Source organism: Gymnodraco acuticeps, unplaced genomic scaffold (genome assembly GCF_902827175.1).
Source record: "Gymnodraco acuticeps unplaced genomic scaffold, fGymAcu1.1, whole genome shotgun sequence".
Taxonomy (NCBI): domain Eukaryota; kingdom Metazoa; phylum Chordata; class Actinopteri; order Perciformes; family Bathydraconidae; genus Gymnodraco; species Gymnodraco acuticeps.
The window spans coordinates 165,903-183,432 of NW_022990804.1; the positions used below are offsets into that span (position 1 = coordinate 165,903).

Genomic DNA, 17,530 nt, shown 5'->3' on the forward strand with positions numbered 1-17,530 from the left:
GCACCGCTCTATAGCTGACAAACTAAGAAACACAAATCCTTCCTCTCATTAGATCTACACCCATCTGAACAATGTGTTTGAGCTGCTGTCTGTAGCGGTGGTGGAGAGCAAGCAGAAGGTCAACATTCCCAAACTGAGCAAGGAGGATCCGGAGGAGAGTCGAGAGAAGGAGGAGAATGAGAAAGCAAAGAGAGAAGAAGAAAGAGGTAACGGGTCGCTCCACTTCAATCATTCCCCACTGCATTATGTATATAAAAGGGTTCATTTCAAATGGATGGGATCACAAAATGTCCATCAAGTCACTCCATCATTTTAAAGGTCATCCGATCTGGCAGAGCTAAATGAAATATGTATTATATAGTCAAGAGGAAATGATTATCAAACCGATTCAAGAGCCAAATCACTTTTATAACATAAAGTTACTCAACCTTCAAAGCACATATTATAATACGTATATATATATATATATTCTGTAAATGGAGCACATCAAATAAGTGCAGTCTGGTGAATGTCAGTATAAATAGTGAATAAAATGGGAAAAAGGGGAATTTGATGCATAATAAAGTAAGAAAGATATCACCAAACATTGTTGGTGCAATTTAACTAAATATATTTAGTCAAGTATTACACAAGAAAGTACACATTTGAGGTACATCTACTTAACCTCCGTATATCCATTTAATACAATGTTATACTTCCACTTCCAAGGTACAAATTATAAAATGTTGTTCCTTTTACTAAATGTATCTGACATTATTACATGGCTTAGTTGAATACTCGATTCTGATTGGTCAATTCAGAACATGTGACACGTTGTTAATCCACTAGTACAGACCGCTGTCAAGGATTTATTGACCGTTGTTAAGGACGCTCACATCTGCAGAAAGAAGTCCGGTCGATTTAACTGTATACAGTTTGCTTTTCAAACTGTTTGCTTGTCTTTAGTTTTCCGTTGTCTCCCGTCTGAGAGTAACATGGAGGATTTGAATATTCATTTTTATATATTTGGAGAGCACAGTCATTTGGATGAATGGTTAGTGATGAGTCCCCAGCGAAGAAAAGAAAAAGACAACAGGGACAAGAAAACAGCGGAGAAGTAACGGGGCAGAAACCCTCAACACGGAGCTGCGGTCCTTTTTACGCAGCGGTCCAGACATCAAACGGCAACAAATATTCAGTTGCCAGTTGCTTTGGCATTAGGGCAGGGATAGATACTTTTCGAGGTTTGATATAATGAATTGTGCTACTTTTAAAGCAAGCAACGATGTTTTCAAATCTGTAATCAAAAAAGTCCGCAAAAACGTTTGGCGTTGCTACGTAGTTCAAACGGTAACAACGGACTACATTTCTCAGCGGATGCATGTCATTTTAAATCAATAAAAAAAATGTAAATCAATAATACTATTTTTTAAATTAATAAACACATTTTCTAAATCAATAAAAGCATTTCAATTAATATTGGGAGTCATGTCGTTACTTTGTTGAGGATGTGGCCATGTATTGAGCGGGATAATGTGCAGCGACTTACATAGTAAATACGGATTAAGTAAATTGAACCCCATCTTTACCACCTAACATTAGAGTTATGTATACAATCATTATCATCCAGTAATATATATGCTATGGGTATTTCAAGAGTAAAATATATCACTAATGGTTATTTGTGCAATTTAAAGGTGGGGTAGGTAAGTTTGAGAAACCGGCTCGAGATACACTTTTTGTTACATTCCATGGAATGCTCTTAACATCCCGATAGCAATGAATATCTTAAGTGCTTTGACAATAAATACATAAAACATGTCATCTGTGGAAGCCGTGGCGCTGTAAAAAGCACGACCAATCATCTGAGCCGGCCCGGCTAAAGTAACTGGATGGCCTACCTGCCTGTCAGCCTTCCATCTGTGCACAAACTTATCTCGTGCCCTCATTGGTCATGTGCGCGTTCGTGTGTGTTGGAGGAGGGGCTCTGTGAGGAAGTGGCAGATTTTTTCCGGCTGTGTATTTTCAAATTCTAGCGCACTCGAGCTGGTTTCTCCAAAATTACCTACCCCACCTTTCACTCAATAGATGTACTCAAGTATTGTAAAAAAGTTTTTTTTAAATGTGATTGTTTGATGTACTTTACTTGCATATTTTCCATTTTTCCAATAGCCGCTTTCACACCAAGTACTTTGCCGTACTTAGTTCCCAGCACTTAGTTCCCCCATGGAACTAAGTACAGATCGCGTTCACACCGGAATAAGTCCCTGAGGGAAGATTACGCAAATGAAGCCGCTGACGTCACTTCTTCTTCTTCTTCTGCTTTGGGTTTACTGGCAGGCCGCAAACCACTTCACGGCGTATACTGCCACCCGAAGTCCCCGGCCGGAAGTCCCCGGAGTTGGGGACTGGCTTCAGCAGAAGCTGCTGGGACTCCCAGCCTTCCGAGTAAATCGCCAGAACGCCGACACCTCCTCATCACTCCACCGCCTCCATGTTTTTTTTTGTGTTGCCATAAGTTATTCTCTCTCCGTTGGTGCGCGGGGCTAATGCTAATAATGCTAATGCCAGCAACAGGGCCGGACTGGGACAATAAGTCAGGCTGGGAATTATACACCGAGCCAGGCCACTACCAGTTTTTTTTTTGTGCCATTTTGCTGGATTTATTTGTCAATATTTACAGCGTTGCTGCCCATAGTGATAGCCCTCTAGTTTAAATCTACTACCCAAAAATGAACATATGGACATGGGTCACTATTTAAAAAAATGTGAAAATCTATTTAGGAACCTGTTCATGTGAACATATTTTAAGTGGGGGTGGACCTCAAATCCTATAGGGGGGTCCGGGGGCATGCCCCCCCGGTAAGAATTGTTTGTTAAATGTTGGAGTTAAATGCATCAATCTGGTGCACTTTGAGGGGGAAATAAAGAGAGAGACTACACCCATATGAAACAGAACTGTATACATTTAAATAATCATAAAATCCTAAGAACATGGCCATAACCAATATCATACAATATGAAAAAACATTGAAACTTGTTTATTTATTTATTTTTGGTTCATTTATAGTTGTGAGTGTGTCTGTGCTCCTGAATCAGCCTCTCCTGTGTCCCTCCTCTCCCCCCTCTCCCTCCTCTCCCCCTGCTCCTCTTTGAGGCAGCAGCAAAGACTCGTTTTTAGCTCTCAACAAGTTTTAAAAGTTTATCTTACCTTTTTTCACCTAGTTAACATTTGTTTTTGTATTATTCATGCATATTTCACTAATCTCACTCCCCCCTCAAATGGAAATATGTGTTTACATAAATGGTGACCAAACCGTTTGAGACCCACAGAGATAACTTAGACAAAGTTAACTATCTAAGCACTCCTAAATAGTCCTTTACCTCACCTGAGCTGTAGTTATCAGTCTCTCAGTCTGACAGCAGAGGACTCTCCTCCACCTTGTTGTTGAAACAGCTCCTTATATCCATTAGCGCAGCTAGCTAGCACCAGATGCTAACAACAACAACACTACACGTAACCGGTGCGCGCTCTCTCTCTCTTGCTCGCTAGCGCCACACATACATACACCCTCCCGAGCTTGAATGACACAGAGACCAATCGAGGGCATTAGTGTATGATCTGTATGAAAGTGGCCATGTCGGCAGGCCACATCATGTAGACAGCCAGTCACCCTCTGTGAGGCAGAGTCAGATCCACATTTGCGCAGCGTTGCGTTCACAATACATACATAAAAAAAAGATTCCTCAGGCCAGCTGGCCACTTAGCAGGCCAGGCCATTGGGAAACCGCCCGGTCCTCCCGATGGCCAGTCCGGGCCTGGCCCAGCAAATACAATGACGGCTTCAAAAAGCTTTTCAGAGTTTTACGGAGCGTGGTTTGCAATTCGCCCAGCCAATCAGAAATTGGTACTTTTTCTCCCCAGTATAGTCCCACCTCTCTAGCAGGCACTAAAATGGGGGTAAAAGTTTTGGTGTGAATGCAAAATTCCAGGCACTACGGAACTAAACGGTAAAAGTACTCCGGTGTGAAAGCGCCTAATGTTATGTCCAAATCCAAGGTACAAATTATAAAATGTTGTACCTTTTGCTGCACTACATGTATCTGACATTAGTAACTAAATACAGATTAAATAAATATAACCCCATCTTTACCACCGGCAATATTAGAGTTATGTATTTACACCAATAATTATTATACAGTTATATCCTTTGTACTATTCTGAAATGCACTATTAGCTTTTGTCCTTTGGGTTTATTACTAAGCCAAGTTTTCCTCAAGAATCATTTTGAATGCTTCTACTTCTAAGCGTATTTTCCACTGTATCATCAGTACTTTAACTTGATGCTTCTTCAACCAATTATTATCTTAATGTTATGTGCAAGAATGAAACAGAATGGACATAAAACCAGATCATAACCATCAAGAACAGCCAAGAAACAGAATTTATAACAAGGTGATGAATTAGTAATATACTCTCATGTTGAACATTACCATTCTGCTGCAGCCTGACTGTGATTAGTATTCAACACACAGCCTTCACACAGTTATGGCCCTTTTTAACTCTCCGTCTTAAAGGTCACCTATTATGCAAAATCCACTTTTTCACATATTTTATACATCAACATGTGTCCCCTCTTCTTCATGTCTCTTCTACATCAACATGTGTCCCCTCTTCTTCATGTCTCTTCTACATCAACATGTGTCCCCTCTTCTTCATGTCTCTTCTACATCAACATGTGTCCCCTCTTCTCCATGTCTCTTCTACATCAACATGTGTCCCCTCTTCTTCATGTCTCTTCTTCATCAACATGTGTCCCCTCTTCTTCATGTCTCTTCTTCATCAACATGTGTCCCCTCTTCTTCATGTCTCTTCTTCATCAACATGTGTCCCCTCTTCCTCATGTCTCTTCTACATCAACATGTGTCCCCTCTTCTTCATGTCTCCTCTACATCAACATGTGTCCCCTCTTCTTCATGTCTCTTCTACATCAACATGTGTCCCCTCTTCTTCATGTCTCTTCTTCATCAACATGTGTCCCCTCTTCTTCATGTCTCTTCTTTATCAACATGTGTCCCTTCTGTGGAAAGAGACTCTGAAAGTTTCAGGAACAAAGATTCTCTCTCTTTTTGATCCATTTATATAAAAACCTGTCTGAAAATGAGCTGATCAGATTTTGGCCACTTTATGATGTCATAACGATGTTTTGTCTTGTGTAACCATTAGCCAATCAGCAACCAAGGTAACCCCCCCCCCCCCCCCCCCCTTATCACCTGAATCTCCTCCTAGAGCACCATTGAGTTCTTCTTAACCAAATGTCTCTCAGAGGGGCGTGGGGAGGGGCTCCTTATTTTCATCTAAAGTAACAGACAGCGAATCAGCACTTTGGAAACAGGGCTGAAACAGAGGGGATTATGGGTAATGCTGCAATGATCTGTTTGGTGTTTCAGCCAATCAGAGACATGTTCTGTGTATATCTGAAACCTGTGATATATTGATGAAAAACAGTATGATAGGGGACCTTTAACTTAAAACCTGGTTCATTCACTCCTGTCTTCTGCTCCTCTTCCTCAGATGAAGGGAGGTCTAAGGACATGGAGGAGATGAAGGGTTCGGACCAGGAGTACAGCGGCACCGTCACGCAGTACAACAGCTCAGCTAACTCTGGAGGAGAGGACATTGAACTTCTGGCTTTCCAAACTGTCACCGGTCAGAGCCGCTTCACTTCTAACAAGCTAGTTTTTTTCATTTGCAGAGGTGGGAAGTAGTGGAGTACAAATACTTCGTTACTGTACTTAAGTACATTTTTCTGGTATCAGTACTTTACTCCACTACTTATTTTTTACTTTTACTTCTTACATTTTCAAAACAGGCTGGTTACTTTAGTTTTAATCTGTGTTTGGTGGACGTTTGTCATCTAGGTCAGGGGTTCCCAAACTTAGCCATGCCATGGACCCCATATAGCATTATCCTCTGGCAGGGACCCCCTTGGTGCAATTTGTTTTTTTAAATGATGGGTACATTATGATGGAGAATATGACAAATTAATCATACAGCTTAATACATTTTCTTAATATATATTTGTATTAATAATTAATAATCAGTTATTCTTCTAAAAAATGTTTGTATGTATCTTTTGTTTGTCATTCATTACATTGATTGTGTCTTCTGTTAAACATTCTTAACACAATATTAAACAGTAATATCAACAGTAAACATATTTTTAAAGCATTTTTAAAGTGATTTCGGTCTTTATAATATTATATAATTTTGAACAGTAATATGAACAATTATCATATATTTTTAGCCTTTTTTAAAGCTACTTATGCCTTAATAATATTATATATAATATTCAACAGTAATATTAACAATAAACATATTTATATTCATATATATAAACATACACGGATACAAGCGGCCGAGATGGGTTTTCTCCGCAGGGTGGCTGGTGTCTCCCTTAGGGATAAGGTGAGAAGTTCAGTCATCCGGGAGGGACTCGGAGTTGAGCCGCTCCTCCTTCGCGTCGAAAGGAGCCAGTTGAGGTGGTTCGGGCACCTAGTTAGGATGCCACCTGGGCGCCTCCCTAGGGAGGTGTTCCAGGCACGTCCAGCTGGGAGGAGACCAAGGGGTAGACCTAGGACCAGGTGGAGGGATTATATCTCTTCGCTGGCCTGGGAGCGCCTTGGGATCCCCCAGTCAGAGCTGGTTGATGTGGCCAGGGAAAAGAAAGTTTGGGGCTCTCTGCTGGAACTGCTACCCCCGCGACCCGACCACGGATAAGCGGGAGAAGATGGATGGATGGATGGATATATAAACATCAATATTTGCTACATCCGTGCTCTCATCCAGCTGCAGAGCGAAATATTCACTAGCTCTCACTTGCTCCAGAAGCTGAGCAGATACTCAGTTTCACTCTCAGTAGCGGCAGCTCGATTCTGATTGGCCTGAAGGCCGGTCGTGAGATTTAAAAACAATAAAATATTAATCAATAAAAAATATTAAAAGATTGGCATCAAAGGAGGACACATAGATTGATAGATATGCAGTTATTAATAACATCTATAAAAAAAAAAGATTCCCCTTTCCCTCAAACTTTGCGTGACCCCCCTGGCGGCCCCCCGGGGGGTCAGGGCCCCCACTTTGAAAAACACTGATCTAGGTCATGTAATAGTGTTTAGGAGTTCCTCAAATTCTCTAGTTGGTAGAAAAGGAACTTCAATGCTTCCTTTATAATCTCCTTAAGCATAGGATACACTTCACTATCCTTTACAAAATGAAAGGAACAACTATCGTCATGTCGTAATTAAATGGCCGGGTGTAAGTGCAACACACTTGTTTTCCTAAACCCTGAACATTTATCCTCCAGATCTTCCTTTAACATTTGGACATCTCCTTTCCTTATCATGTGGAAGTTTTTTTTTAATCGATGACAAGAAAAAGTGGTTGTGAAAACACATAGGCCCTGATTTGTTTGACTTCTATCCACAACTCTTTGCTCTGCCCTACAGAGTTATTTGGGTTGGAGTTCAAACCCAGTTTCATGTCCTACTGGTAAACCATCAGAGGTGGGAAGTAGTGGAGTACAAATACTTCGTTACTATTACTGTAGTACATGTTTCTGGTATCAGTACTTTACTCCACTACTAATTTTTCTGACGACTTTTTACTTTGAATTCTTACATTTTGAACTCAAATACCTGTACTTTCTACTTCTTACATGTTGAACTCAAATACCTGTACTTTCTACTTCTTACATGTTGAACCCAAATACCTGTACTTTCTACTTCTTACATGTTGAACCCAAATACCTGTACTTTCTACTTCTCACATGTTGAACACAAATACCTGTACTTTCTACTTCTTACATGTTGAACTCAAATACCTGTACTTTCTACTTCTTACATGTTGAACTCAAATACCTGTACTTTCTACTTCTTACATGTTGGACCCAAATACCTGTACTTTCTACTTCTTACATGTTGAACTCAAATACCTGTACTTTCTACTTCTTACATGTTGAACTCAAATACCTGTACTTTCTACTTCTTACATGTTGAACTCAAATACCTGTACTTTCTACTTCTCACATGTTGAACTCAAATACCTGTACTTTCTACTTCTCACATGTTGAACACAAATACCTGTACTTTCTACTTCTTACATGTTGAACACAAATACCTGTACTTTCTACTTCTTACATGTTGAACACAAATACCTGTACTTTCTACTTCTTACATGTTGAACACAAATACCTGTACTTTCTACTTCTTACATGTTAAACCCAAATACCTGTACTTTCTACTTCTTACATGTTGAACCCAAATACCTGTACTTTCTACTTCTTACATGTTGAACTCAAATACCTGTACTTTCTACTTCTCTCATTTTCCAAACAGCTGGTTCCTTTAGTCTGAATGTGTGTTTGATGCGTGATCATTATTCTTTAGAGTCATTGCGTGCCTATTGATTTGAACACGATCCGTGTATCCATCATTTCCTGGTCTTCTCTAAAGAAGAGGGACCAATGGAAACGTTGTCATGTTGCCGTTGTTCAGCATGGAAACATTCATTAGCTAACAATGACATTATTGTTCTATTTTTACTGAAGTACATTTCAAAGCCTCTTTACTTTGACTTGAGTAAAGAAGTTTAGTCAGTACTTCTACTTTTACCAGAGTACTTTTAAACACGAGTATCTGTACTTCTACTTGAGTAAAGGATGTGTGTACACACCACAGTCCTGTTGACTTTTCCCTCCTGATTCCTCTCAGGAAAGCGCAGCGAGACGATCTTTGAGGACACGCGGGAGCCTCCGAAGAAACCTCTCCACCTGAAGGGCCAGATGAAGTACGTCCCCCCTTGGGACTCCCTCATCTTCCTGGGGACCCCCATGTAAGACCACCACCTACACACTGACTATGTTTAATGTTTCTGACACAGAATAGAGCAGTGCAGTGATGACGTATTTTGGTAGGCAGACCTGGAAGTCAGCAAAGCAAGAGGTCGCTCAACAAAATTAAAATGGATTGGATAAATGGATAAAAAACGGATAATAAATAAATGGATAAAATAAATAAAATAAATAAAATAAATAAAATAAATAAAATAAATAAAATAAATAAAATAAATAATAAATAAATAAAATAAATAAAATAAATAAAATAAATAAAATAAATAAAATAATAAATAAATAAATAATAAATAAATAATAAATAAATAAATAAAATAAATAAAATAAATAAAATAAATAAAATAAATAAAATAAAATAAATTAAATAAATTTTAAAAATTGACCCATTGGATTACTGCAGTAAATACACTTTGTGGCAAACACACGTTTATGTTACTTAACAAGTTTTGTTCAGAAGGATCATCTCAACATATTACCACCACTGGGATGTTCTAGGTATTAACTCAATAGGCAGAAATAAAAAGCTAACGTTAGACTATAAACCAATTGCATTACGGTAGCATGGTTGTGCATCATCACCGCTAAGCTAAAGGAAGCTAATGTTCGGCCTGATGGCATTTAGTAGCTTATTTAGACACTTGTTAGTAACCACGGTTTTTAAGATGCATAGAAGCTTCTGACATTTACCAGTGGGGTATACACTGACCTATTTTATGTTGTAGAAAAAAACTTGAAGATTGCGTAAGCTTGTGATAACTACAGACCTTATTTCTGGCTTCTCACCCAACAACATGTTAAAAAAAACATCGACTTCGAGACGAGGGAACCAGAGGTGGTAAAAAGCTGAGTCTTTTCTGTGATTTAGGATTCATTTCTCCGCCACTCTATACAAGCTCTTGTCGTGATTCAGATACCTTAACACTCAGGAAGTTAAAAGATTATAATGTTGTACAAAGACACAGAATACTTGAGCCAAGTCTAAGGCTGTCCATGTCAACACCTTAACGCTCACGATTAATCTGGAAACCTTAACATGTTGAAAGAAATGAACGCAAATTATTGACACCAATTTCGATTATGCGTATTATGCTTTTCTTTCCTTTTTATTATAAATGTTAGGGGTGGGAATCACCAGGCTCCCCACGATATGATACTATCACGATACTTAAGCCACGATACGATTGCAATTCTACGATATGCTGAGTATTGCGAAACGATATATTGCGATACTGCAAATCACATGCGTCATATCCATGTCTGTCTTCCCTTCCTAAAAAACTGTATTTGCAATATGAATAGTTTATGTAAATAACACCATTTGTGTTATTAGAACATTAAAAGGAGATGGCATTGTTTTTGTTACTTTCATTGCAATTGTATACATATCTTAACGTAACTTCCTGTTTTATAGACATGCGTTTATTTTGAAGGCGACTTTGCGCTATTAGCAGGAAGTTACTGTTCCCAAAGCAAAAACTTGACGGAGAAAAATAACGGAGATATCAACATTTAAATACAGCGATATCAAAAGATAAAGAACATTTAAGTATTAGTACCCCCGAAGAGGCACAAGGTTAGTGTTAACTGTAATGTAAAAATGTGGTTTGTGTCTTAATTCGTTTATATACTGTATTACAACTTTGCTAATTATTTGAAGTTCACTTGTTGAATGGTATTCTAAAGTTATGCTCCAACCCAGTCCCACGGCATTTCGTGTTATAGTCAAACATTTTTCGTGTCACACAGAACGATTTTAAAAGCAATGTATTTCTATTGGTAGTATGTTTGCACCACGTCTTTTTGTCCGGTCGGGTCTTGGAATACCGGAAGCTGTGTGTTTCATAAAAACATTTTCTTACTCAATATCTTACCCTAAGCCTAACCCTATCCCTTTTATTTTAAATTGTCTAATGTCGGAGTTTTTTTGCCGTCCGCGAGGAAAATAAATGGCTCAGAGCCTCAGAATACTGACATCTGTATTTTTTGTCATCTTTTTTTCCTTCTAATTTGTTATTATTTGGTGCAGGCACGAAACATACTACCAATAGAAATACATTGCTTCTAAAATCGTTCTGTGTCAGAATACTGAAATCTGTATTTTATTTGATCTGTTTTATTATTTACATTGTTTTTAAAAAGTCGTGTTGGTGAACACGAATCAATAGATTAATTTCGTGACTATAACATGAAATGCCGTGAGACTGTGTTGAATGCTCATATGGATGTAGATGTATTTGTTGTCTTGTGTCTTTGTGTAGCTCTTACGTTGGTTTTTGGAGTTTTCAATAAATTAGAAATCATCAGTCGACCATCTTTCTGAGGGATATGCTACAGATTATAAAATATCGATAATTGGCGTCCGTGCATCGATACAATATCGGCACGCAAAGTATCGCGATACTATGCTGTATCGATTATTTCCACCACCCCTAATACATGTATTCTTGTTTGCTCTCCTTACTTCTGCAGCATAGAGACAGTGGAGGACATGATAAAGATGGGAGTGTACGTGAACGATCTGAACCTGCATGACTCCAGCAGAGAGCTGATTCTGGCCGGGACGCAACAATCGGCCGAGCTACAGCTGGCCCTGGATCAGGTGAGGAAAAAAATCCCTTTTCTGCAGGGATGGAGCATTGCAGACAAAGCACACTTTGTACCAAATCCCAGAGCAGTTTGAGGTGGTTCACAGGGCTTTATAAATTGTACTGAAATATGGTTCCAAGTAGAAGCTGAATGATATGATACGCTGAGTGCACAACATGTAAGAAGTGCCAGTTTTCTGCATTAAAGCGCCCGGCCAGGTGAAAGCTCTGCTCCAGTATCGTTTTCACCCATTACATGCACCTCAGCAGGAGAGATGTGGATTAAGAGGATTAGAGAAGGCAGAGAGGGATTTTTGAGCTTTAAGAAGAGGTGAGACTGTAACTGTAGACTCTTTTGTCCAATTTCCCCATCCTCTAGGAGCAACAGAAATACGCTCAGCTGATGGAAGTCATCAAGACGCTGGACGAGGAGAAGAAGAGAGGAGATTCTTTGCTGTACGCCATGATCCCTAAAGCTGTGGCCGACCGCCTCAGGAAGGGGATCACTGCGCTGGAGACGTGCCAGGTACACAATAATACTCAAAAACACTGCGAGTGAGCACAGTATAACTGCCAAACTGAGGCCATAGACGTCTCGCAGTGATCCTAACCTGAGATGGCAAAAGTAAACACTGTCCCGAAATTGACACCAGATGGACCAACGAATATGGAATTGTGAATTTCGCACGAAGATGGCCCCGAACTTGGTCAACGGCCAAGCAACAGCCGAAGCAAGTACGATGCCTACAGAAGGCCACACGATGGCACCTGTTAGAAATTAAAATCAATGTTTTATGGCATAATTTAGTTTAAACATCAATTTAAATGCTGTGTTATACTGAAAAACCAGAAGTTCTCGCGCACAATCTCTGATGTCAAGCTTTAATTCTGAAAATCATTCATCTCCGGTTAGCATTTAGCATGTGGCTAATATTCCTTTTCCTATAGAGGTGAATTTAGAAGCCAAATGACACAGAGTGTTGCACACCGAAACCTACTTATTTTAAAACTACATCTATAGACGTCGAGATATTATTAATATTAAATGAAGGTATAGGTTATTTTAATACGTTTTGTTTACAGACGTGGGTAGCATATGACAACATCCGGGACTACCGTAAATTATAACTCGTAAAGTATTTCCAGTGTTTTTAAAGTATTGAATTACAGCGTTAAAAATGTATTAAATGAAAAGTCATGAAAGAGATAAGGAGAAGAAAAGGCGTGTTTAGTTATGTATTGAATTAACAATACACCACCTAAAATCCTCTGTTATGTGCGATATCGGACATTGGTGAAAGGAGGGCGGAAGATTACGCCACAGCCGCCATTGAAGAGGAGGAGCCAAATGAGATATATAGTCAGGTGACGGAGCCTCTTTCTGGACGGCTCCTCTCCTCTCTCTGAACAATTTCTCTGCTTGTAACATTACCGCGCCATTTTAATTAAAGTACCCATTTGAACCTTTCTCAGAGACTCCATTGTCTCTTACTTTTAAAGCTTCTCTCCTGGACGCGAGAATAACGAATAAGCTAATACACCCGAACCACACACTCCGTCATGTTGTTTCCATAGCAACAACAACTTCCTGTCAACAGCGTACACTCGCCTTCAAAATAAAAGCATCTAAATAAAACAGGAAGTTAACCTAAATTACATTTAAGACATACAACTGCAAAGAAAGTAACAAACAATGTAATCGCTGCGAGGGGGACCCAAGTTCCCATCAGCAAAAACACGTGGGTTTGCTGTCCTGGCTCCAGGATGGTGGAATGAGCTCCCCATTGACATCAGGACGGCAGATAGCTTGCACATCTTCCGGCGCAAACTGAAAACTCATCTCTTTCGACTCCACTTCGAGCGATAGAACTATTAACGAAGCACTTTTATACTAATAAAGGACTGGCTTATCTAAAGCCAGTTGAGTAGCACTTGAAATGTTTGGCTCTATGAAACCTGATGTACTTATATGATTCTGTTTTCTTCAAGGTTGTATTTTGTTGGTCGAACGCACTTATTGTAAGTCGCTTTGGATAAAAGCGTCAGCTAAATGCAATGTAATGTAATGTAATATCCTTTTCAGTTTCACAGAACACAAGTTGTACTATAATACGATGGCTACACGACGGCATTGCGAGGGCTTCACGTAGTTGTGTGATCTTCCTAAGACAATCGGGCAGCTTCTTGATTCCTTCGTATTGTCTTCGTGAGGCGATAAATGCCCGATGGCACCGATGATCACACGAAGTAAAGACGAAGATGACATGATTTTTGCCCTCACGATAGCCTTACGAAGGGCAAAATTGACACACAAATTCAACACTAAAATTAACCTTCGCAAGGTATTTCGGCAATTTGTTGGCATGCCAAAGATTTTGCCACCGCTCACGAAGTTGCTGCCGGAGCCTGAGAAACTCCACCGGCGGTCATACGATGGCTTAAGATGCCGAATTTGAACATTTCCTTTATCGTGTGTCCATCTGGTGTCCATTTCGGGACAGTGTGACGCGGGCTTTACTCAAGTAGAAGTACAGATAATCGTGTTTAAAAATACTCTGGTAAAAGTAGAAGTACTGACTAAACTCCTTTACTCAAGTAAAAGGGCTTTGAAATGTAAAAAGTACCCATAACTACCATCTGTTTTAAAGAGTACCTGTGTACCTTTACATTAATAGAACAATAATGTCATTGTTAGCTAATGAATGTTTCCATGCTGAACAACGGCAACATGACAACGTTTTCATTGGTCCCTCTTCTTTAGAGAAGACCAGGAAATGATGGATACACGGATCGTGTTCAAATCAATAGGCACGCAATGACTCTAAAGAATAATGATCACGCATCAAACACACATTCAGACTAAAGGAACCAGCTGTTTGGAAAATGAGAGAAGTAGAAAGTACAGGTATTTGGGTTCAATATGTAAGAAGTAGAAAGTACAGGTATTTGTGTTCAACATGTAAGAAGTAGAAAGTACAGGTATTTGTGTTCAACATGTAAGAAGTAGAAAGTACAGGTATTTGTGTTCAACATGTAAGAAGTAGAAAGTACAGGTATTTGTGTTCAACATGTAAGAAGTAGAAAGTACAGGTATTTGAGTTCAACATGTAAGAAGTAGAAAGTACAGGTATTTGTGTTCAACATGTAAGAAGTAGAAAGTACAAGTATTTGGGTTCAACATGTAAGAAGTAGAAAGTACAGGTATTTGTGTTCAACATGTAAGAAGTAGAAAGTACAGGTATTTGAGTTCAACATGTAAGAAGTAGAAAGTTCAGGTATTTAGGTTCAACATGTAAGAAGTAGAAAGTACAGGTATTTGTGTTCAATATGTAAGAAGTAGAAAGTACAGGTATTTGTGTTCAACATGTGAGAAGTAGAAAGTACAGGTATTTGAGTTCAACATGTAAGAAGTAGAAAGTACAGGTATTTGAGTTCAACATGTAAGAAGTAGAAAGTACAGGTATTTGAGTTCAACATGTAAGAAATAAAAGTAAAAAGTCGTCAGAAAATAAGTAGTGGAGTAAAGTACTGATACCAGAACTTAAGTACAGTAATGAAGTATTTGTACTCCACTACTTCCCACCTCTGATCCTAACACATCCTTTACTGAAAGGAAGCACGAGTCTAGCATTTCAAGTTCGTATTTTTCTGTCAATCCAATGCACACGGATGTCAGAGGTCAGCCATGCAACATTGCTTTTAGATTAGCAGTGACCTCCACAGGAAATGGAACTGCCATTTTTACACAAGCAACATTTTACACCAACAAATTAACTTCACTCGCAGCAGCTGTGCAAAAGGAGTGAGGAGAAGTGAGAAGGGTTTTTTTGCCAACAGGGTCCAAAGATGTCTGAAGGCGGACATGAAGGTAAAGGTCAATGTTATTGACATTCAAGACCAAACATCAATACATATTTAAAAAAGCAGCAGAAAAACATTTAGACAGAACCGATAGGACAAAAATAAACTAATGTAAAAGCACGAGACAATAAAAACCATACCTATAGCCTTCAGACTGAAAACCCTCATACACGATGTAAAAACATTTTAGAACACAACAATTTAGAAAACACAGACTGATACGTCTCAAACGTGGTCTGCAAAGGCACGGGAGAACAAGTAGGTCTTTAAACGAGATTTAAAAACAGGCAAATCATCATAATCATAACATATATTATTTGTTTTTTATCCAAGGTCTTCCCCGATGTGACCATCCTGTTCAGCGACGTGGTGAAGTTCAACGAGATCTGCATCCACATCACTCCCATGCAGGTGGTGGACATGCTGAACGAGATCTACATCGTGTTCGACACGCTCAGCGAGAAGCACAACGTCTATAAGGTCAGTGGGAAACCGCCTGATGCAGGACTGCAACTCGAGATCCTTTTCATTATCGAAATTAAATATTTTCTAGATTATTGTTTTTGTCAGGGAATAATTCTGTATACATGCAGGCTTGGGCAGCCGCTATCTCCCTTAAAGGTGGGGTAGGTACGTTTGAGAAACCGGCTCGAGATACACTTTTTGTTACATTCCATGGAATGCTCTTAACATCCCGATAGCAATGAATATCTGAAGTACTTTGACAGAAAATCCATTAAAAAAAAGTCATCTGTGGAAGCCGTAGTACTGTAAAAAGCACGACCAATCATCTGAGCCGGCCCGGCTAAAGTAACTGGATGGCCTACCTGCCTGTCAGCCTTCCATCGGGGCACAAACTTATCTCGTGCCCTCATTGGTCATGTGCGCGTTCGTGTGTGTTGGAGGAGGGGCTCTGTAAGGAAGTGGCACATTTTCTCCGGTTGTGTATTTTCAAATTCTAGCGATCTCGAGCCGGTTTCTCAAACGTACCTACCCCACCTTTAAGGAGGGGCTGCCCAAGCATTTTGTTGTTGTTACCAGTTTATGACCGGGCAACTCTCGGATAGTTATTGTTGTGGGACACCTGCAACACATCCTTCTCGGGGTGTAGATGACCCTATGTCCTCAGCTGTTTAGTCTAATGAAGAATGTTGATTATTACACTCTGAACTAGTTCAACCTGGAGCTACAGGAGGGCTCTTCAGAATTGATTGTGGCATCTCAACCGTGTGGTCAACTCGTGGCCCGTGACATGTTCTCCGGCCGAAGCTCCAAATAAACCGTCAGTGTTTGCCATCAAAGCTCCAGCTCTCCATCGTGTTTCTCTCTGAGTCCTGACTCTCCAATTGCTTCAGAAGTTTCCCCCACAGTTTTGATCTTTAACAATGTCAGAAATGATTGGCAAAAAGTCCAACCCAAAGTCCAAGGGGAATTCTTTAGATGTTTCGTGAGTCCTTTTCGACATTAAACAGAGTAACTGAGGAAATCTGCATATTATTAAAGCATGAAAAACGCTCAGCGAGAAGCACGTCTATAAGGTCCGTGAAAAACAGCCTGATGGACTGAAACTCAAGATCCTTTTCATTATCGATTCATCTGCCAAATATTTTCAAGATGAATTGTTTGATCTTAAAAAATGTCCAAGGGGGATTCTTTGTATTTTTTTTTAAGTCCAATTCGATATAACTGAGAAAAACTATATTATTAAAAGCCTGAAAACAGCCTTTTCTGACATTTTTGCAGGGGAAATTATTTAAGCAATTATTCGACAATCAAAAATAGTTGGCAGCTATTTTCCTGTCACATTGAAAAATGTTCTAATTTTGCAGCTCTTGCCTGATGTGCATATTTACACTTTACTTTCAACTCTCGTTTATTTTGAGATGTACTTTTGACAAATGTTTATGATCAGTTTTTGTTGCCTAATATTTCTCTATTTCCTGAATGTAAAATGAAAGCTCATACTTTTTTTTTTACATTTTCCTTCTACGTATATAATTGAATCAGAATATATCAGTGACGTGCGGTGAGGTTCATGGCTGGTGAGGTTCATGGCTGGTGAGGCACTGACTCTTTCAGAGTCAGATTTACAAATATTATATTTTGACCTTAATCGAAATATTTGGTTATTTTCAAAAGCTTTTTTAGTCTGATGCTTCGATTCATTTTAAACAGACCGTTCAACAAAAGGAT

At 39.3% G+C, this 17,530-nt stretch overlaps 1 protein-coding gene across 2 annotated transcripts in view; it reads left to right on the forward strand.

The window, feature by feature from the left end:
• The window catches only part of LOC117557112 (soluble guanylate cyclase 88E-like), a 39,399-nt gene that overhangs the window by 9,045 nt on the left and 12,824 nt on the right, over nucleotides 1-17,530 (forward strand). For both annotated transcript variants that reach the window (XM_034232798.1, XM_034232797.1), the window contains 6 exons: nucleotides 53-206; nucleotides 5,555-5,689; nucleotides 8,752-8,872; nucleotides 11,361-11,490; nucleotides 11,856-12,002; nucleotides 15,671-15,817. In XM_034232798.1, the coding sequence (XP_034088689.1) occupies nucleotides 53-206; nucleotides 5,555-5,689; nucleotides 8,752-8,872; nucleotides 11,361-11,490; nucleotides 11,856-12,002; nucleotides 15,671-15,817 (834 nt within the window). The remainder of the gene's footprint in view (nucleotides 1-52; nucleotides 207-5,554; nucleotides 5,690-8,751; nucleotides 8,873-11,360; nucleotides 11,491-11,855; nucleotides 12,003-15,670; nucleotides 15,818-17,530) is intronic.